General features: G+C 39.4%; 2 protein-coding genes across 4 annotated transcripts; one reads left to right on the forward strand and one right to left on the reverse strand.

Moving 5' to 3' along the window:
* Positions 1-255: 255 nt before the first annotated feature.
* Positions 256-2399, forward strand: LOC21408841 (trihelix transcription factor ASIL1). Of its 2 annotated transcripts, none has more exons than XM_024166751.1 (2): positions 256-444; positions 736-2399. In XM_024166751.1, the coding sequence occupies exon 2, from the start codon at positions 969-971 to the stop codon at positions 2190-2192; it is 1224 nt and encodes a 407-aa protein (XP_024022519.1). In that variant the 5' UTR covers positions 256-444; positions 736-968; the 3' UTR covers positions 2193-2399. The 2 variants fall into 2 exon arrangements, with proteins under 2 accessions (XP_024022519.1, XP_010098044.1); XM_010099742.2 differs by having other exon boundaries at positions 743-2399.
* Positions 2400-3331: 932 nt separating this feature from the next.
* LOC21408842 (heat shock 70 kDa protein 14) lies at positions 3332-8969 on the reverse strand. 2 transcript variants are annotated; one of them, XM_010099743.2, is made up of 10 exons: positions 8744-8969; positions 6917-8114; positions 6472-6699; positions 6177-6272; positions 5832-6053; positions 5069-5263; positions 4766-4912; positions 4457-4606; positions 4234-4364; positions 3332-3981 (listed from the first exon to the last, which is right to left on the reverse strand). In XM_010099743.2, exons 2-10 carry the CDS (start codon positions 8084-8086, stop codon positions 3738-3740), a joined length of 2583 nt encoding a protein of 860 aa, XP_010098045.1. In that variant the 5' UTR covers positions 8087-8114; positions 8744-8969; the 3' UTR covers positions 3332-3737. The 2 variants fall into 2 exon arrangements, with proteins under 2 accessions (XP_010098045.1, XP_024022518.1); XM_024166750.1 differs by having other exon boundaries at positions 6917-8121.
* Between the last annotated feature and the right edge of the window lie 13398 nt (positions 8970-22367).

A 22367-nucleotide genomic window follows, 5' to 3' on the forward strand; every position in this document is an offset into this window, starting at 1 on the left:
TCCGATCGAACGGTTGTCGACGAAAATTGTAAGATCAAAAGTCGGAGAATCCGATGGTCCTATTGTCGTTTTAGTGGGACCGGCTTTGCGTGTTCGGATGCCAACTCCGAGCCCAGGCCCAACAATCAACAGATCACACAAGTAGCCAAACGAGCCCAAGCTCATTGAACATGGGCCCTGGGCCCACATCAAAACCCATTTGACCTCCGGCGTAGGTTAGCAGCCGTCGGTCTTTTATCCCCAAACGCTACTCGTCGCCTGCTCGTCTTTTTTCCCACTGTCCAGGTTTCGTGGAAAGAGGGAAAAGAAACGGATTGATTTTTCAATTGCTGAGAAAATTTGGAGTTGGAACTTATTCGAGAGCTTGGAATTGGGATTGAATTGAAGACATTTACTTTTGGGGGAATTTTGCTTCTCTAGGCTCTTAAAAAACGTTTCTTGGAGGTAAGATGACTTGATTTGTTTCGCTCTAGGGATTTGTTTGAACTCAAAATTGGGGATTTTTTGCGAAAATGAATAATTGGTTTCTTTTATTGAGTTTAAAAGGAGAAATTTGTTTGACCTGAAAATTTACTATATGTTTGATGGATGATCTTCTTCGAATATCAAAAAAGTATTTCACTTTGAGAACAAAGGGTTTCGTTTTTTCTGATTTTGTTGTTTGAGTTGAAATAGAAAGTTTGGTAAATTTCGATTTGAGTGTTTCTGTTCTAATTTCAGATAATTAAATCAAAGATTTCAGGTTCTTGTTGATCTTGGTTGCAATTGAAAATCGATCGTAGGAGGGGAAAAATTTTCGAGTTAGAAGTCAAATTTTGGTTGACAAAAGGGAAATTTCGGTGCTCATCGTGTTATTCCATGGAAATTAATAGATAGATTGGGAGTTTGTAACAAGGAAGTTGATATTTTTTAGAGCTTTAGCTTTGAGCTCAGAGTGTTGTTCGAGGGTAGTCATTATTTGTGCGTAAATGGATGACACGGAAGATGATGCTAGGTATCCTCCGAATCCTTATGGTGTAAACCACCAACAGGGTTATGAATCTTCGCTGCGCCAAAAGATGCCGGGTCTGGGTGGTTCATATCCAAGACCCGTTGGTAGTCAGTACGATGATGAGGACGAGGAAGATGATGAAGAAGATGAAGAGTTGGGCGAGGAAGAAGATGGCAACAACAACAACAACAATGGTCAAAGTAACGGCTACGCCGTGGTTCGGAAAGACGTTGGTGATGATGTTGACGATGATGATGAGGATGAGAACGACAATGATGATGAGGACGAGGATGAAGATGACGATAATGGTGAGCAAAAGAATTATAATGGAAGGAGTGAGGGTGTTGATATGGAGAGACACCTGAAAAAGCGCAAGTTGAAGAGTTTGGTTTCGAGTTATGAGTTTGCTCCTCGCATACCTGCTCCAAGTCCATCATCCGCTGCAAAACCCTCTGGCCCATCTCCAAGACAGTCATTTGGTGGCAGAAATTCGCTTACGGACTGGACTGAGCGTGAGACCTTTGTTCTGTTAGACGCTTGGGGTCAACGGTTTATTCAGCGTGGGAAGAAGAGTCTTCGCTCTGAAGAATGGCAAGAGGTTGCGGAGAAAGTATCTGAGGTATCAAAGATTGACAGGACAGATACGCAGTGCCGTAATCGTTTGGATACCTTGAAGAAGAAGTATAAGAAGGAGAAACTCAATTTAACTAGCAAATGGGTTTATTTCAAGAAGATGGACTTGTTGCTGTCATCACCACAACAACAACCTGGTCTGTCTTGTGGATTGGACTCGGGAGAATATGTTTTCATGAATCCTGGAGTATATTTGAACCGTGCAAATGGATTGGATGAGATGAGGGACAGCCCCGCTAACTCGGAATCTGCCGAGGGAAATGATGATGATACGGACGGGCTTCCACCCAAGAAAAGAAAGTCTGGCAGGGACAACGGCGATGGGAATGAGGGGTCTTCCTTTAGGTTGATTGCTGATTCCATTCATAAAATTAGTGAGATATATGAGAAGATAGAGAGTAGTAAAAGACAGCAGATGGTGGAGCTTGAGAAAATGAGAATGGATTTCCAGAGAGATTTGGAAATACAGCGGAGGCAGATAATGGAGAGAGCACAGGCGGAGATTGCAAAGATTCGGCGAGGCGTCGATGAGGAGATTGATGTCTCTGCCGAGAATGCAAGCGGGTGATGTATACAGGTCTTTATCATCTTTCTCTAGTTGTAATTTGATAGCTTATTAGCTGCTAGCTGCAGTTGTACAATACATTGGGGGCCTTTTGCCTCTATCTTATCCTGTGAGGGCAATAAGACGGTTGACGTTGTACCTGTAACTAAATCCAATTATGGATAGAAAACGGAACAGAATTCAGAGTACGATAATCAATTTTATGACTTACCCTGTTCCTTTTTGCTGTCTTTTCTCAATGTGCGCAAATTAACTTTGGTTATGATGATCGATAATATGGAATGGCAATTCTTGTATAAAGAATAGTAGAGAAAATAACAAGGTTGTATTACTATCCGAGTTAATGAATATCGCTAGGTGCACAATGAATACCAAGTTGCTTGAACATCGCCTCTCTAAGTTCCACGATACTTGCCGAGTTATCTTCCTTAGGCTCTGTACAATCAAATGGCGGAAAATGCAATGATGATTCTTACAAAAGCCTCAAATCGTTTTACGCGCACTGAAATCCGCAGCAAAAGTTCAAGTGTGAAATTATGTCGTCTAGAAGAATCCAGACATGTAAACTCACATCTTTGCGACGTTTGTTTTTTTTACATACTTTGTCCCGCTTTTTTCTCCTGATTAGAACATGGGTCCTATTTTCACTTTTTTTTTTCTTTTTCGTAAATGATACTATTTTCAGTATGTGCGTTATCTAATGATTACAAGGAATAAAATATCGCCACTTGTTGGAGTGCACGTCAAACTGCACCTGACAAAAGAGGCTTAATTCTCACCAAAAAACCAAATGATGGTTGTCCCTGGAAATGTAAAAAGCAAAGTTAGCTTTGGATTGGCAGAGGGCATTAACTAGTGCGCAACGACAGCGCCATAAACAGAAACGTCACCTAACCCAATTTCTCAGGAGTATAATTTTAAAATGTGTATTTTTTATAAAAAAAAATATTATAACAAATCACAAACCATGATTCGAATCAGAATATGAATTCTCCAACCAAACAACTCCTCAATATAGGCTCACGTCATAATAGAACCGTTTATAGAGTTTACCGATTGCCAGCAAATTGAAACTAAAAATTTCCGCGCAGCAATATAAATTATACCGAACACCAAATTAACAAAATCATCAACATTCATGGTTCTAGGGGAAAAAAAGCGGCGAAAAATAAATCACAGATATAATGATAGCCCAAGTACGACAGCACAAAGACGCTTGAAAAGAAAAGATTTCGATCTCTCCTTTCCCCAACAACAGAGCAGGAAAAAAGAGATCAAACAGTAACAACTCTCTCTTAAAAACCCTCCTATAAAGAAAAAATCCGGATTCCAGTTACCCACTTAAATAGAAGTAAAACCTGGAAAAACCACCAACATAAAATGGCTTTACATACCCAAGACTGACATCTCACCAGCCATCCCTCAGACCCTTACTGTTGTTAGCCCACCAAAAGTGTCTTGGGCTCAAACACGAAAAAAGTGTCCGAGTTTACATGGGAAACTGATTTCTTTCCCTGCATAAATCCAAAAGAGGGCAGCTGCCCTACTCTACACAGAAGTTGGACCAGCTTCCGGTTTGTCAGTTTCCATTGGTTCACTACAAGCCGGAGGTACTTCAGCAGATTCAGCCGCTGCATTCTCAGCACTGCTATTGGCATTGTTTGCACCAGCATTAGCATCACCACCCTGAGGTTGCTGCTCACCGCCCTGAGGAGGAGGGGTCTGCGGTGTCTCAGGAGTAGCTGGCTTGGCAGGTGCAGGTTTAGGTTTCGTCATTATTGGCCTACAGAACCTGTTAGCAGATACAGATGAATCAAAAAAAAAAAAAAATCGATTGGGAACAACTCGAGAAAGCAGCAAATCTAATTAACTTTCCCACATAACAATTTCTAAGCAGGAACTGGTATACTGAGCCCATAAACTAAACGAGTAGAGACCAGTCAGATATCTTATTTACACACACACAGAGATTAAGAGCATATGATAAACAAAATTGACACAACTGTACTTCTAGATTCTCAAAAGGGATGGACAGTTAAGTTACCTGTCAAGTGTTTCTGCCTTCTTCCTTGCATCAGCCGACAAGAGCACAGGAGAAGCATATTTTGGGAGTCCATCCTGCTGCTGCTTTTTCTCTCTTAACCACGCCTCTGCTTCAACACACTCATTCAAGACCTGCACAAAAGGTGGTAGAAGACAAATCAATTGAGTACTCACAGGAAGGCTAGAGCAGATGAAAACGAAGTTCAGAAGGTTCTTTGCATTACTTTTTGTTTCTCGGACATATCAATATGATCAAATTTGGCATCGTTTGACATTGCAGCCTCTCTGTAACTATTAATACAGTAAGCAAGTTCATCAATCACAGTTCCTCTCTCCATGTGCTCCTTGAATCGTTCCTCAATGGGGTCACCTTGCTGCAGTTTTACAGATCGCAATTAGTGTTACAATCAAGTAACTAAAATATGTAAATATAAAAATAAAAAATCAGCATCCCCCACTGTTTATGCTTCCTCTTTTTTCAAGGGGAATGGGGAGGACATAAGAGGGGTCAGGGTCACGGAGAAGGATGGTACCTTCTTTAGCTCCTCAAGCTTCGCAATGTAAACACCTTTAGTTTCATCCTCTCCATCTTCATATAACCAGTCCTCTACCTCTTGAAGCTTGGCAAAAAATTCTTCCTTCTCTGAAGGGGTGACAAATTCCTCATATTTGTCACTAAGCTGGTGGAGACACACCAAAGATACCCCTTAGTTTCAAATAACAATAGACTAGGCCGAGGCCAAATATGAAGTAGACTGCTAAGAAATCACCAATTTAATTTATTGAAAATTTTCTGACCTCCATATCATTATTTGAATAAAATTTTATAGCCATACCTTGTTTCTCATATCATAAACATATGCCTCAACGGCATTCTTCTTGTCTTTAGTCTCTTCCATTACTCGGTCTTGCAAAGCCATTTCAAATTCCTTTTCTACTGCTTTTTGCAGGTCAGCAGGAGTCAGACCACCATAAACCAACTCTGTTACAGGAATATTTGTTTTCTTGACCTTCTTCTTTGGAGCATCAGGCTGTATCAAGAACCAAGTGACAAAGTAAGCAGTGTTTGCTTCTCAAACATAAGCACAGGCTGAATACCCAATACAAAAATCTACTGATGACAGTTTCCTGCCAACATGATAATGGAAGCAGATGACACAAGTGCACAAAAATCTTAACAATCAAGAGTGTGTAACATTCAATATAGAAACAAGAACTCCCATCTCTTTTATAAGCACGAGACAGTAAATGGAAAATTGGAATTTATATATAAATACCAATATCCCTCTACAAAAGCCAAAAGCAAACTACGTCACAATGCTCAATACTTCAAAGAAAGACAAATTAATTCAACGTGCATCAGATCAAAACATAAAAAATAATAATGGTGGTGGTGGTGGTGGTGGCGGCGGCGGCATAGAAAATGCAATTCCATTAGGTGATTGAATCCTTCATAGTTCAAGTAAATAGCGGGCTCATTGAAAATGGTCAATTGAAACGCCACATTACATGGAGGTTAATGCACATCAAAAACGATACTGAGGCAGGATAAAGTTTTGGAAGAAATAAGGAACCACTGACACAGAAATAACAATATACCTTTTGTTCTGTTTCCATTTGCACAGGCTTGTCTCCAGACTCGGGAACACCATTTTCAGCAGCAGGGGCATCACCAGCTCCCTTGGCATCTTGCATATTCACATCGGCATCAGTGGAACTTGGAGGAGTAGCATCACTGGAAGCTTCATCAGTCTCCATCTTGTTAGCTTCCTTAGGTGCCTCCTTTGTGACTGGAACTTCAACCTCTTCCTCTTCCAAAAGCTGAAACAAGTATCAGAATCACCATAAATATATAAAGTATCACAATAAATATATACAGTTCAAAACCATAAACCACTAGCTTCGGTGCAATCATTAGTTCCAGAAAATACTTAAATAACTTACCGTTGCTGACTCCACAGAGACAATCCCATGAAGGTTCAAGCGAACTTTGACCTTTAGCTTTGAACGCTCACTTTTTGTGGATTGGAAAGGACCAATCTGCACATGCATAGAACATTATATGTTAATACTGTAAAAGAGAGTAAGACCTGTGAATTGGAAAGGACCAATCTGCGCATGCATAGAACATTATATGTTAATACTGTAAAAGAGAGTAAGACCTCCGACACAGACACTAACCAAGCTAACTAAGTAGTCGGGACACGAGCACAAAATTTAGGATACTTTGACAACATACCGTGTAAGTGCTGATCTTTGCAGGTGCCTGCAATTCACTAGTATCAGCATACTGTACATCAACTGAGAATGTACCGAATCGGTAAAATGTAAGAGCCTTGACACTTGGTAATGAATTTCCCTTGGGGAAAACAACTGTACTTTGTTGGTTTTCAGCTCCTCCATTCTGTGCATCTGGAGCAGAGCCTTTCCATGACAAAGCAATCGGGAACGGGAAGCACTCATTCACCTTCAGATTTACAAGCGAAATGTTGGACACCACAAATTAGATATTTTAGAAGAATAATGCCACAAGGAAATCACAACTTAACTCAGATACAGAGCTTAAGTAATCATTAGCTGGAAACACCATGCATCCAACTGGTAGAAACAGGTTATGCGAAGCAAAAAAGCTGACAGTACAGCACAATATTTAGTAACTACATTGACTAGGGAAGAAAATATACCTGAAACTCACGAACTTTAAAGGTTGGACTAAGAATTGCACATTCTAAGGCACAACCCCTGGCTACACACTCACTTGAATTCATTGTGCGCCTAGGCTCCTTCTTGAAGAACTCTGTCAAAATTTTGACAATAGCAGGAATACGAGAAGCTGATCCAACAACCTCAACCATATGAACATTCTCTATCGAAAGGCCAGCATCAGCAAGTGCCTTCTCCAAAGGTTTCTTCACACGCTCCAAAATAGGAACACAAATTTGTTCAAATTCATCCCGCTTGATGAACCCACGGACATCCTTATCGTCCATTAAGCACTCTATATTCAAAGGCGCCTCAGGATTAGCACTAAGAATCTTCTTCAGCTTCTCACAGGCTGCCCGCAGCCTCAAGGAAGCCCTCGCATTCTGGAAAACATCAATCTTGTACTCTTCCTTAATTTTTGCAGCAAAGTGGTGGAACAGAGCTTCGTCAAAATCTCTACCTCCCAAAGACCTATCGAACGAATGAGACAATACTTTCAGCTGTCCCTTCTTAAATCCAGCAATGCAAACTTGCATGCTCGCATGTCCAACGTCAACGAAAGCAACATTCAATTGGTCATTTTCTGGTAGATCCGTCTTATAAATACCATAGGCCAAGGCAGTAGCTGTAGTTTCATGAAACAAGCGAAGGGGATGCAAACCCGCAATTGTGGCTGCATCCAAAACAGCCCTTCTCTGAAGGTCAGTGAAGTAAACTGGAATACCAATACAGCAATCAACGACCGCTGCGTTCAGATTTTTTTCAGCTATAACCTTTAGATCTGCAAACACCGTTCCCAGAACTTGGGTCGGCGTAAATGTCCTTGCTTCTCCCAGATAACGAGCATGAATCAAAGGGTAGCCATCAGGCCCTTCAGTAACAGTAAAAGGCAATGATTTGAGATCCTTTTGCAACTCCGGATCAGAAAACTGTCGACCAATGAGCCTCTTTATCTGAGATATCGAATTCTTAGGGTTCATCATCGTTGAAGCGGCTCCGGCAGTCCCAATGAACCGCTGCTTATCACCAAAGCAAACAACAGCAGGAGTTTCACGCTTGGACTCATCATTGAGCACAACGTCAATCCCCCTCTGCCTTGCAACGGCTACAATGCAGCTCTCATTGCCGAGATCGAAACCAACAACGCTCATCCTCGCTAAACTTTAAACTCAGTCTAATCTGCAAACTAACAAAAAAAAATCAACACACATTCAGCCAAAATTGAACTTCTATCTAAACCTGCTACCTGTTAAAGGGAAGAAAACATAACGGGAGCAATCAAATCAAGATGTATCATACAGCATTTGTGTATGCAAGCATTCCTGGAAAATCAATACACAATTTTGCACGAAAATATTTCTTTAGCTTGGCCAGAGTAGGCTATAATTTCATACGCAGCTTTTGTTAGTATGATATAAAATAACATAAAAGCCGATCAAAATCAATGCCCCATAAAATACAGGGAAAAAAGGTGTAAATTAAAACATAGCTAAAAAGCACACAGATTCTTCCTCCATAGCTACAACCTAACTAGAAACGTAATCGCACAATTAGAAACGCATTGATCTCTCTCACGAACAAAACCTCAAATCACCAACCAACCAAAACAAACGAAATCACAACCAAGCAGCTTATAAATACGAAAGAAACGAAATTAGAATCTAAAAGGAGCAGCGAAGAATCAGAAACGAATTTAACAGTAACGCAAGCAAATCGCCGCGAAAAAAAGGTCCAAATCCATACAGAAATTCTCAGATCTATCAAAAGAGATCTGAATCTGACGCAAAGGCTAGGGTTAGTGACCGAACCTTCGAACCGATCGACGCAGACTCTGAGGTCAGGAAGAGAGAGAGAGAGAGAGAGAGAGAGAGAGAGAGAGAGAAGAGAGAGAGAAGAGAGAGAGGCAGAGGAAGAGGTAGAGAGAGAGAGAGAGGGGTTTTGAGGTTCTGGAATTCTCTACACAGGCTTTTACGAGGAAAACAAGGGCAGCACGAGGAGGCGAAGGGTGACCTTTTTATTTAGGGCCAAAGATGAGAACGCACCGAGGGGGATTTGTGTGGAATTTTCTAGTTTTATTTTTATTTTTATTTTTGTTTTTGTTTTGTTTATTTTGTATTTAATTTTTGAAAAACTATTTTAAAATGTGGGTGTACTGTTGCTTTTTGTTGGGGTGGGGGAAGAGAGAAGGTGGTCAAAGTGTCCTAGAGGCGTCTAAGGGAGATACTGGTCTGCTTCTAGAAAGATCTTCAGAGAACATGAATTCCCATTCATTTTTTAGAGGTTAGTTGTATTTTACTTAAATTTTGTTTCTCTCTGGTGATGATGGGCCTCTTATGGGCTAATTTCTTTGCTGGCCTGGGATCGGTTGGAAGATGGATGTGGGCTTTTCCTACCCATGTTAGTTGAAAAAATAAAGGTAAATAGTAGGAAATAGGTCCATTTGAAAAGCTTAAGAAAGTATATAGGTTAATTTTTAGTTATAAAAATTAATATGTCATAATTTGTCAAGTTATAATTTATAATCAGATAAGTTATGGATAAATTTATTAAGTTATGGACAAACTTATCAAGTTAGGGTTTATAACCAGATAAATTATAGAAAATAACTTGTCAAGTTATGGTTCATAACCAGACAAGTTATGGATAAAAACGGTAATTTGGCATGTTTATTAACTTATGTAAACTATTAGCCTATTAATTTTAATTCATCTCAAGTCTTAACCTATTTCTCTCTTTCTCCCATAGCACAAAGTTTGTAAAAATACCCGCAATGACATTTATGTTCTTTAATAACTACTATAACCAACCACACAAAAGGATATATTTAAAATAATATTATCTTACTAATAATAAAATAGACAGATTCATAAGTTGTTAAATTAAAGATAAATTCTAAATATGGAGTATTAAAGTGTCATTTTGTATAAATACTTCGAATTGCACGTGTAACTTGGTCAAGTTATTTACTTTTTTCTCCTAAATTGAATATTGCTTGAATAAGGTGTTGTTTAGTGTAAGGGTTTTGAACCCGAAATCATGATTATGGTTCAAAACCAGTGTTTGTTTATAAAAAGTAAAAAGTGATTTTGATTTGACTCACTCAGAATCAGTGTTTTGTCAGAATAGTTCTGATTCAAGGTTTTAACCCTGATGTGATGTTTTAAACCATGAATCACCCATGATTCTAAAACCACCCACTGGTTTTGGGTGGTTCAAACCCCTGATTTTGGTTCTACTTTTAAAACCATGATTTGTACTCAATATCATGAATCACAGTTCTGGTTCCAAAATCAAAATTAAAATCACCATAGTTTAAACTCTCATATCAAACGAACCCTAAGTTATTTCCTCATTTATGGGGATGACAGTAGAGCATTTTTGCTACTTTTAGTACTGTAACTTCAAAGTTACTTTTAAAAATGTTTAGATAATATGTCTGAAGAACTTTCAATCAAAATCACAAACTAACGCCTTAAAAAACACTTTTAAATAGACTATAAAATTTGTACTATAATTTCATTAAAGTATTATAAACTTTATTGCAACACTTTTGTTGCTTACTAAATAATTTAAAAATAATTTTAACCCATTAAGCTGTTTACCTCTCTCAAACGGGCCATGCGTCAATATACTTGTGTATATTGTATTTATTTACCATCTAATGTATTTGCCTGAATTATAACACACCCCATCAATCAAAATATTTCAACTTAAGACCCTTATCTTTAATTCTATTAAACAGTATGGTAAAATTATTATAGGGATGTTGGGAGTTGTAAAGTAAATTTTATGTAAGAGAAAATATGGTAGAAAAAAGTTGTATTTAAATTTTTTATAAAAAAATATTATAACAACAAATTTAAATTGTGAAAAAGTGCCCAAAACAATTCCAACCTTCCATCTAAACATCTATATAAAGAGGATGTTTTTAGTTCCGCTCACTCAAAACATTTAACTCATTTTAGAACAAAGAAGGGAAAAAAGGTTGCAGCAAAAAAATAAATAAATAAAAGAAACATGGATTCTTAATTTTTGCATCACCTTATAATGGTTGGATTTTTTTTAAGTTTTTCAGCGTCTTAAAGTACTATTCTTTGTTTCTTAGTAATTTAATTTTTTAGATAATATATATTACGAATTATTAAAGTCCTTTTGGTATTTTTATTGTTTCACTGCATGTTTTATGCTGAAGACAAGTGGTTTAACGTTTTATTTATCTATATCTATATATGTATTTATATATTTGTACAACATTATTAAAAGAGGATGAGTTTCTCTTTACGTTTTTGTTAGGATTTTATTTGACAATTTATTGACATTGGTTGTAAAAATTTAAAAACAGGTACATTTGACAATTGGCGTTTATGGATAAGATTACAAGTGATTTTGATTATTTGATTGCTCCGAATATGAAATGTTTTTGTTTATAGAAATCAGATTTTGGCAAGGAAATTTCAGCGAATAATTTGGACAGTTATTTGAGAAAAGAATTTTAGATTGACTATCTTAATGAGTTGATTGTATTTAGAGTATGTGAGGAGTTGATTGTTGGAGACGTACCTTGCATGTGAGAGTGTAACACCATGAAGAATTAATTGAGATTAATTAAGGTAATTGAGATTATTAATGTGCCTAATCTGGATTATTAATTGAGTTTAATTAATGAATGTTTATGACACGTGTGAGTTTAAATAGTTCCAAGGTATTTAAATTATTCTTAATAATTTATTTTAAACCAGAAGTGTGTATGGGCGCATTTTTGGACTGTTCTTTTAAAATATTGACACATGTCATTTTCTTTTCCTTTTCCTTTTCTTTTCTTTTCCTTTTTCTTTTTTCTTTTCCTCTTTCCTTTTTCTTTTCCTTTCTCTTTCCTTTCCCGTGCACTCTCTTTCTCTCCTTCACTCTCACTATCCCGTTCACTCTCTCTCTCTCTCATTTGTGTCCTAAATCAAACGGATCTTGAACCAAGAAAATATTTAAAGAAGTTTTCAACGTCAAGAGAAGGATTCGAGGTAAGATTACTGAAAGAACCTCTCTTGAATCTCAAGTTTTTGAATTTCAAAACTTATTTTTGGTTGAAACAGAATTTTCATGGTTTTTGAGTAAAACTATAGTAGAAATTAGAGATCTTGGGTTCTTTGGACTTGTTTTAGGACCTAGAACCCAGATCTAGTGGTTTTCCTTTGAAATATCTCGATTTGAGACTGGATTTGCAGGTTTTAGACTGATTTCTGCGAGCTTCTCTCGCGCAGCTGATTCCACCGGTCGACCTGTGCGGTCGACCGTATCACATGGAAACCGGTCGACCTATGCGGTTGACCGGATTGCAGGCTGACCGGACGACCTGTCCGGGCGACCGGTGTGCACACTACCAGTCGACCGGTAGTGGTGCACTGCTCTGTCACCGGTCGACCGGTTGACATGGGGTTTGACCCTGTTTAGCCTGAAATTACTGTTTTGACCCCTGTTTTCGGAGAGAACCTAAATTAGCTTCATTTGGGGACTTGAGATAAATGGATTAGCATTGTTAATCATTGATTTGAGATTGAAAACCCTTGGAATGATATTTTGAAACATGAAAATGGATTAAGGCACACTAATAGGAAATCTTGGTTGGAAATTGAGATTTGGATTGCTTTAAGAATGAGAATTAATCCTAAAGTGTTGTCTTGCATCAGTGATCGCTGAAGATTCAGACTGAAAGGGCTTGAGGAAGCGGAAGCCAGAAAAGGCGACGCTAGTCCCAGGTTTGATGGTGCGAGGTAGGATTTCTATCCCTTTTTCCTTGTGAGCCTGTTTTCAAAAAGGATTTTGGCCTTGAAAATGTTTTAAAGAAAGGGATTGATTTGTGAAAGAAAACGCTTTGAAAACCATGGCTTGTTTAGTCATGGAACCTCATGGCTTGTCCAGTCATAGGGCCCGCGGCTTGAGTAGTTCGTGGGGTCGTATTAACGATTTCAAAATGTTAATGAATGATTTCTTAAGCAAAGAGATCTTGTGAACTGGTAATAGAGTCTATTGCTGTAAGCCTAGATAGGATGCGGAGAGTGCATCCTCAGGGGCAGAACCCGAAACTCAGTCCGGGTAGGCAAGACACTTGGTTAGGTAAGTAATTTGTACTAATTACTTGCTGAAGCATGTAAAACGGTTATTTACAATTATATTTCCTTTGAGAAAAAAGATGTGAGGTTCCGGCTATTATGTTGAGACTGAATGTCTTATTTTATTTACTTATTCATTTATGTATTTCCTCGCACACTTATGATTCATTTATTTATAACGTGTATTTCAAATTATATCCTACTGGGCCTTTCGCTCACGTTTTATATTTCAAATGTATTAAACCCCTCCCAGGAGACTCTAGGAGCGGGGCACTGTAGCTGGAAAATTGCTACGGAGCAGCTGAGTTGTGCTGCTGTTGGAATCAAGTGAGGATCGTGGACATCCCTTTGGACAAATGTAAGGAATTTGAGAAATTATGTAATCTTATGTAATATTTAGATTTACTAGACTGTGGTTTATGTTTATTGTAATGATTATTTACATGAGCATGTATGTATGATACTGTATGTCCTGTGGGGTGGAGCCATGTGTGTCAGAGGCTCCTGAATTCTGTAGTAATTTATTCATTTTTAATGCAGTCAAGTGTGGGGCCTGGTTGGGAATATGCTTTATTAATCCCTAATCGAGCTCCAGTCACCCACCCCGCTTGGGGGGCGTGACAAAGGTGGTGTCAGAGCCCTAGGTTAAGAAACCCCAGGATTGTACATACATGTGTGACATCTGTAATCCACTGAATAGTCTAGTTTTATTTTAGTTGAAGGAAATGACGCCTCGCCGTAGGCCTGCTAATCAACCGGCACAACAGAATCAGAGATTTTTGGATGCCATGTATGCTGCCTTTCAAGGCATGGCCACAAGAGCTCAAAACGAGCGACCGGTTGAGGATAGGAAGCAAGGGTACTTCTGAGAATTTAGGTGTGCGCCTATCCCCTTGTTTAATAGTGAGAGAGGACCCCAGGAAGCAGAGTTCTGGTTAGACTCCATAGTCAAGCACTTGAGTACTATGGGAGTCCCAGATGAATACTGAGTGGAATTTATTGTCTATAAGATGGAGGGATTAGCAAACACTTGGTGGAAACAGGTCAAGAGGATAATAGATGTCGCAGGGTTGACCTGGGAACAATTTGAGACGTTGTTCAATGAACAGTACTTCCCTCAGAGTTACAGGGAAGAAAAAGTGTTAGAATTTTTGTCTCTACTGCAAGGAGACATGTCTGTAAGGGAATATGAGGCCAAGTTTAATGACCTATCCCGGTTTGTGCCATCACTAGTGGAGTTTGAACCCATGAGGTGTCTTAAGTTTGAGAAGGGCCTCAAGAACTCTGTGAGGAGATCCTTGGTGGCCTTAAGGATTCGAAACTTTCGGGATTTGGTAGCTGCTGCTACGAGGGTGGAACAGGATAACTTGGCCTATCACCAAAGCAAAGAGGCAACTGGTCGAGTCTCTGTCTCTGGCAGACCTTCCGTTTTGGGTGAACCACAGCGGAGTGGTAGGAGAAACCGCAACCAGGGACAAACGGCTAGGAAAATGACAAGCGGTGGCAGTAGTTCGTCTGGAAGTGACAGAAATGCTCCATACGGGCCCAAGTGTCACCATTGTGGGCATGTGGGTCATATTAGGAGGAATTGTCCTAATCGACCGCTGACTCAAGAAGCCCAAAGTGACGCTTCATATAGTCAAGAAGGGCCACCATCGTACATGCCACCATATCAGCCACAATAGATGCAATACCCTCCTGTGCCGACTTATCAACCACCTCTGCTTACACAATTTCGGCCTCACGCGTCGAGATCGGTACAACCCCCTCCGCCGTAACAGTATAGGCCTCCGACCTAGCGGCCTAATGTTGGTGACAGAGGGAAAGGGAAAGTACAGGGACAAGCTTATGCCCTGGCAGGAGGCAGTTCTGGAGGTCAGACCAGCAACGCGGTGGTTGAAGGTACGATTCTAATCTCTCACTCTTTTACTCACGTGTTGTTTGACACAGGTGCCACACACTCATTTACATCAAGTTCTTTTGTTCGAGCTTTGAAATTAAAATTTGAGAATTTAGAAGTCCCGATGACTTTGAACTCCCCACTGGGATGTGTGGAGGTAATGAGTGTGTGTAAATCGTGCGACATCACGATTGGCGGTGAGCGAGTGAGAGCAGATTTGATCATCCTTCCGATGGGCCTGTTTGACGTGGTACTTGGAATGGATTGGTTGTCGGAATACGGAGCAATTGTTAATTGTTACCGTAGGAGAGTGACTCTGATGACTAAGTCTGGAATAGTGATTTCTTATCAGGTAGATCTGAATCCAGTCTTAGGAGAACGACTGTTGAAGTACAGTGTTGGGGGACGGAGGAATCTAACATGTTTTTCTTCTCTTCTTGCTCTAGAAGGTGAACCCAAAATAACTGGAGATAGTGCGGGAATCCCTGTAGTGGATGAGTTTGCAGATATATTTCCAGATGAACTACATGGTTTACCGCCAGATCGAGAAATTGAATTCTGTATAGATTTGGTTCCGGGAACGGCACCTATTTTCATCCCTCCATACCGGATGGCTCCGGTGGAGATGAAAGAATTAAGAACGTAGCTTGAGGAGCTGGCAGAAAAGGGGTATATCTGGAATAGTATTTCCCCTTGGGGTGCACCGGTGCTATTTGTGAAGAAGCACGACGGATCTCTTCGGTTGTGCATTGACTACCGTCAATTGAACAGGGTGACTGTGAAGAACAAATATCCACTGCCGAGGATTGATGAGTTATTCGATCAGTTGGGTGGATCACAGTTCTACTCCAAGATTGACTTGAGATCTGGGTACCATCAGCTGAAAATCAAGGAGGAAGACATTTCAAAAACTGCTTTCAGAACTCGATATGGACACTTCAAGTTCCTGGTGATGCTGTTTGGGTTGACGAATGCCCCGGCTGCATTCATGGATTTAATGAACCGTGTTTTCCGGCCGTACTTGGATCGGTTCGTGGTCATCTTCATTGATGACATACTGGTTTACTCGAAGACTTGGGAAGAACATGCGCAGCATTTGAGAATTGTTCTTCAGGCTATTCGAGAACACCAGTTGTATGCTAAGAAGGAGAAGTGTGACTTCTGGCTGATAGAAGTGAAGTTCCTTGGGCATGTGATTTCTAGACAGGGAATTTTTGTAGATCCTTCCAAGATCGAGACTGTGCTATAGTGGGAAAGGCCAAAGAATGTAGCGGAGATTCGCAGTTTCCTCAGACTTGCAGGGTACTATCGGCGTTTCATGAAAGACTTCTCGAGTATTGCTGCACCGCTGACTCGGTTGACCAAGAAAGAAGTCAGATTCCAGTGGGGCGCCGAATGTGAAAATGCTTTTCAAGAATTGAAGGTCAGACTGACAAGTGCACCAGTCTTGACTATTCCTGATAATGAGGAACCCTATGAGGTGTATTCTGACGCCTCGGGGAGTAGGCTTGGCTGTGTCTTAATGCAAAGGAGACGCGTGGTAGCGTACGCATCTCGCCAATTAAGACCACATGAACGAAATTACCCCACTCATGATTTGGAGCTGGTAGTGGTAATATTTGCTCTGAAGATATGGAGATGTTATCTCTATGGAGCAAAGTTTCAAGTCTTTTCTGACCATAAAAGTCTGAAGTACTTGTTTACTCATAAAGACTTAAATCTCAGGCAAAGGAGATGGGTGGAGTATATGGAAGATTACGACTTCACTCTGCAATATCATCCTGGAAAAGCTAATGTAGTGGCTAATGCCCTTAGTAGGAAGACGACGGGGGCTCTGGCGTCATTAGCTTTGGAAGATTGGAAAAGGACTGAAGTGGTGAGTGAGTATGGTCTTCAGTTCTACGAAGATTATAACCAGGCTATGGTGTATAATCTGGTCTCTACACCGGATATTGTGCAACAGGTTAAGTAGAATCAATGGCAGGATCCACACCTCCAAGCAATTTGGATTTGAATCCAAAATGGAGAGCAATTCGAGGATTGGAGAATCCGAGAAGATGGAGGCTTGTATTTCCGCAACCGCCTTGTTGTACCTAAGGCATGTGAGGTAAAGAAGACGATTATGCAAAAGGCACACAAATCGAGGTATGCCATACATCCGGGAAGTACAAAAATGTACTAGGACCTGAAAAGACAGTACTGGTGGAGAGGCATGAAAAGAGACGTTCGTAAGTATGTCTCAGAATGTGTGACTTACCTCCGGATTAAAGCTGAGCATCGGACGCCAGCAGGAGAGTTATAACCTCTTCTTGTCCCTGGATGGAAATGAGAGCACATTACTATGGATTTTCTGATGGGGCTACCGAGAACCAAGCTGAAGCACGATGCCATCTGGGTGATGGTGGACAGGTTGACGAAGTCCGCGCACTTCATACCGTTCCGTGCGACGTATTCTCGAAAGATTCTGTCAGAATTGTACCTGGAGCACATCGTGAGGCTACACGAAGTGCCGCTGTCTATCACGTCTGATCGTGACACACGTTTCAATGCAAGGTATTGGAGGAGTTTCCAGGAAGCCATGAGAACAGACTTGAACTTCAGCACAGCATTCCATCCTCAGACTGATGGACAATCTGAAAGGGTAATTCAGATTCTGGAGGATATGCTTCGTGCTTGTATTCTGGAATTTGGTGGGAACTGGAAGAAATACCTGCATCTAGCTGAGTTTGCTTATAACAACAGCTATCAGCCCAGTATTGGAATGACACCGTTTGAAGCTCTGTATGGTCGTCTTTGTAGGTCACCTGTGTGTTGGTTGGAACCAGAGGATCGACTGAGCACTGGACCCGAAGTCATTCAAGAGAATAATGAGAAGATAGCTGTGATTCGGGAACGACTGTTGACAGCTTAAAGTCGTCAGAAAAGTTATGCTGACAGAAGGCGTAGGCCTTTGGAATTCCAGGAAGGTGACTTTGTTTTGCTGAAGGTTTCCCCACGCAAGGGAGTTGTTCGGTTTGGTGTGAAAGGGAAACTTGCACCAAGGTATGTGGGACCATTCCCGATCGTGCAACGAGTCAGAGTGGTGGCTTATCAGTTGGCTTTACCGCCTGAATATCTCACGTGCATGACGTGTTCCATGTCTCCATGCTTCGAAAATGTCAACCTGAGTCGGAAACAGTAGTGCAATGGTTTGACGTTCCGATACAGTATGACGCGTCGTACGAGGAGGCACCAGTTCAGATTCTCGATCGGAAAGTAAAGAGTCTGCATCATCGTGAGATTCCTCTAGTAAAAGTATTATGGCAGTACCATGGAGTTGAGGAAGCGACATGGGAGCTTGAAACGACGATGTAGGAGCAGTATCCGCATCTGTTCACACTTTGAGGTAGGCTTTAATTTCAGGGACGAAATTGCCTAAAGGGGTGGAGTTGTAACACCTTGAAGAATTAATTAAGATTAATTAAGGTAATTGAGATTATTAGTGTGCCTAATCTGGATTATTAATTGAGTTTAATTAATGAATGTTTCTGACACGTGTGAGTTTAAATAGTTTCAAGGTATTTAAATTATTCTTAATAATTTATTTTAAACAAGAAGTGTGTATGGGCGCATTTCTGGACTGCTCTTTTAAAATATTGACACATGTCATTTTCTTTTCCTTTTCCTTTTCTTTTCTTTTCCTTTTTCCTTTTTCCTTTCCTTTCTCTTTCCTTTCCCGTGCACACTCTCACTCTCTCCTTCACTCTCATACACTCTCTCATTTGTGTCCCAAATCAAACGGATCTTGAACCAAGAAAAGATTTAAAGAAGTTTACAACGTCAAGAGAAGGATTCGAGATAAGATTACTGAAAGAACCTCTCTTGAATCTCAAGTTTTTGAATTTCAAAACTTATTTTTGGTTCAAATCGGATTTTGATGGTTTTTGAGTAAAACTAGAGTAGAAATTGGAGATCTTGGGTTCTTTAGACTTGTTTTAGGACCTAGAACCCAGATCTAGTGGTTTTCCTTTGAAATATCTCGATTTGGGACTGGATTTGCAGGTTTTGGACTGATTTCTATGAGCTTCTCTCGCGCAGCTGATTTCACCGGTTGACCTGTGCGGTCGACCGGATCACATGGAAACCGGTCGACATATGTGGTTGACCGGATTGCAGGCTGACCGGTCGACCTGTCCGGTCGACCGGTGTGCACACTACCGGTCGACCGGTAGTGTTGCACTGCTCTGTCACCGGTCGACCAGTTGACACGGGGTTTGACCCTGTTTAGCCTGAAATTACTGTTTTGACCCCTGTTTTCGGGGAGAACCCAAATTAGCTTCATTTGGGGACTTGAGATAAATGGATTAGCATTGTTAATCATTGATTTGAGATTGAAAACCCTTGGAATGATATTTTGAAACATGAAAATGGATTAGGGCACACTAATAGGAAATCTTAGTTGGAAATTGAGATTTGGATTGCTTTAGGAATGAGAATTAATCCTAAAGTGTTGTCTTGCATCAGTGATCGCTGAAGATTCAGACTGAATGGGCTTGAGGAAGTGGAAGCCGGAAAAGGCGACGCTAGTCCTAAGTTTGATAGTGCGAGGTAGGATTTCTATCCCTTTTTCCTTGTGAGCCTGTTTTCAAAAAGGATTTTGGCCTTGAAAATGTTTTAAAGAAAGGGATTGATTTGTGAAAGAAAACGCTTTGAAAACCATGGCTTGTTTAGTCATGGAACCGCATGGCTTGTCCAGTCATGAGGCCCGCGGCTTGAGTAGTTCGTGGGGTCGTATTAACGATTTCAAAATGTTAATGAATGATTTCTTAAGCAAAGAGATCTTGTGAACTGGTAATAGAGTCTATTACTGTAAGCCTAGATAGGATGCGGAGAGGGCATCATCGGGGGCAGAACCCACAACTCAGTCCGGGTAGGCGAGGCACTTGGTTAGGTAAGTAATTTGTACTAATTACTGGCTGAAGCCTGAAAAACGGTTATTTACATTTTTTTTTCCTTTGAGAAAAAGGATGTGAGGTTCCGGCTGTTCTGTTGGGACTGAATGTCTTATTTTATTTACTTATTCATTTATGTATTTCCTCGCACACTTATGATTCATTTATTTATAACGTTTATTTCAAATTATATCCTACTGGGCCTTTCGCTCACGTTTTATATTTCAAATGTATTAAACCCCTCCCAGGAGACTCTAGGAGCGGGGCATTATAGCTGGAAAATTGCTACGGAGCAGCTGAGTTGTGCTGCTGTTGGAATCAAGTGAGGATCGTGGACATCCCCTTGGACAAATGTAAGGAATTTGAGAAATTATGTAATCTTATGTAATATTTGGATTTACTAGACTGTGGTTGATGTCTGTTGTAATGATTATTTACATGAGCATGTATGTACGATACTGTATGCCCTGTGGGGTGGAGCCCTGTGTGTCAGAGGCTCCTGGATTCTGTAGTAATTTATTCATATTTTAATGCAGTCAAGTGTGGGGCCCGGTTGGGAATATGCTTTATTAATTTCTAATCGAACTCCACGTCACCCACCCCGCTTGGGGGGCGTGACAGAGAGTCATTAGTTGGCGTGATAGAAATAATATCAATCTGTGAGTTGAAATTTGGTTGACCACCAAAATTGGAAAAGAGAATCTGAACGTAATTGGTTTTTGAGACCAAATTCAATGTGGTAATAAGGTACAAGATTGTCGAGAGAAAGTCATGAAAACTCCTTTGTAGAGAATTGAGGAGGAAAATATTAGTGATCGTATGAAAGATTGAAACCTTATATTAAGGTTTTGTTTCAGCTCGTTTTGTACCATGGTTTTACAGAAAAATATTCAGAAAAAGTCTGTGCATTTGTGAGTCTTCAATAGTGTTCATTGAGTTCGTCTTTCAGGAAAAGGATTATAAGCTTTCGGGAGGAAGCGCACTACCAGCCAACGGGATTTCACCATGCAGTTTGAAGACGAATGATGCCCGCTGGACAAGGCCATTAAGGAGATTCGACACGGCGGCGACACCATCAAGGAGGGAGTATTTGGGTGTACAAGTCCGATAGGTGTTTGTAATATTGAAACTTAGTGGATTATTTACTGTCTGGATGTGGCCCACAGATGTAGGTGTGCGCACCAAATTACGATACCAATTCTTGGTGTTCTTTATGTTGATGCACTATTATTTCTTACTTTATTACTTTGATGTTTTCGCACACGACAGTGTTACAGAGAGTGTTATTATAACACTCTCTGAAAAACCTGCATAAAAAATATACATTTCAGTTTTCTTTTTTTGCTATGCACATGTAGAGTAATCTGCGTGTTAAGTTTTGATTACTATGTTATTATTTTTATAATTTATTAATAATAAAAATCTTAGTTTGTTAGTATGCACAACTAACACAAACATATTTAACGTATCGTCATTAAATAACAATGATTTTGCATACAAAAAATTGAATAAGGACACATTTGAAAAGATATATTTCAATGAGAATACTCAGGAAAAAAATTATTTAAAATAAATACACAAAAAAGGATTATATTGTAGAAAATATTTTGGCAAAATGAGAATAACAAGACAAAAAAAAAGCAAGGGCACATATGAAAAAAATTATGTTAATAACATAAATAAGTTTTGGAGTAAAAAAATAAAAAATGAAATAAAAGACTTGAGAAAAAGGGAAATAAAAATTTAGGGCAAAAAAGGACAAAAAAAAGTTAGAAAAAATACCAAAATGAAAAAGTTTCAGGATAAAAATGAAAAATTAAAATAAAAGACTTGAAAAAAGGGATAAAAAGGGAGGGGTAGCAAAATGCACGTTTCAACCGAAATTTGTGTTTTCGTCGAAATGAAAAGATCTTATAGAGCTTTCTATATATCAAAAGATACTTGGAAAAAAGCTATTTAAAAGAAGCACATTAAAAAATATTACATTGCAAAGATTGACAAAACGAAAATAAAAAATAAAAGAAATTTAAGTGTTGGCTTATGAAAGAAATTATATTAGTAAGAGTAGAGTAAGAGAAAAAGTGCATTTTAAAATCACAAAACAGAAACTAAATAGATAGAATGCATGTATTAAAAAGTAAAAAGTAAAAAATTAAAAAAATCTCTCTCTGTGCTCTCAACGGCCAAGCTGCTAATCTTAAAGACATTTCAAGACCAGTTGAAATAATCTGCTTGATCGTAGTTTGAATTTTTATTTTCCTATTTGCTTCCATTGTACCTGACTTACACTATGCTATGTTTTAATTTATTTTATTTCATTTTTTTTTCTTTTTGCTGAATCACAATACCTTGTTGTAAAAATGCAGGTTTGTACCTCTTTTATTTATTTATTTTTTTATGAGAAAGTCTACTCATGTTGCTTATAGAGTGACAATTAAGTATCGGTGTCATTTAAAAAAAAATTAACAAGTCAACTATCTAGATTTACAAAGGAGAG

The sequence above is a fragment of the Morus notabilis genome, unplaced genomic scaffold (assembly GCF_000414095.1).
Source record: "Morus notabilis unplaced genomic scaffold, ASM41409v2 Scaffold307, whole genome shotgun sequence".
NCBI classification, from domain to species: Eukaryota; Viridiplantae; Streptophyta; class Magnoliopsida; order Rosales; family Moraceae; genus Morus; species Morus notabilis.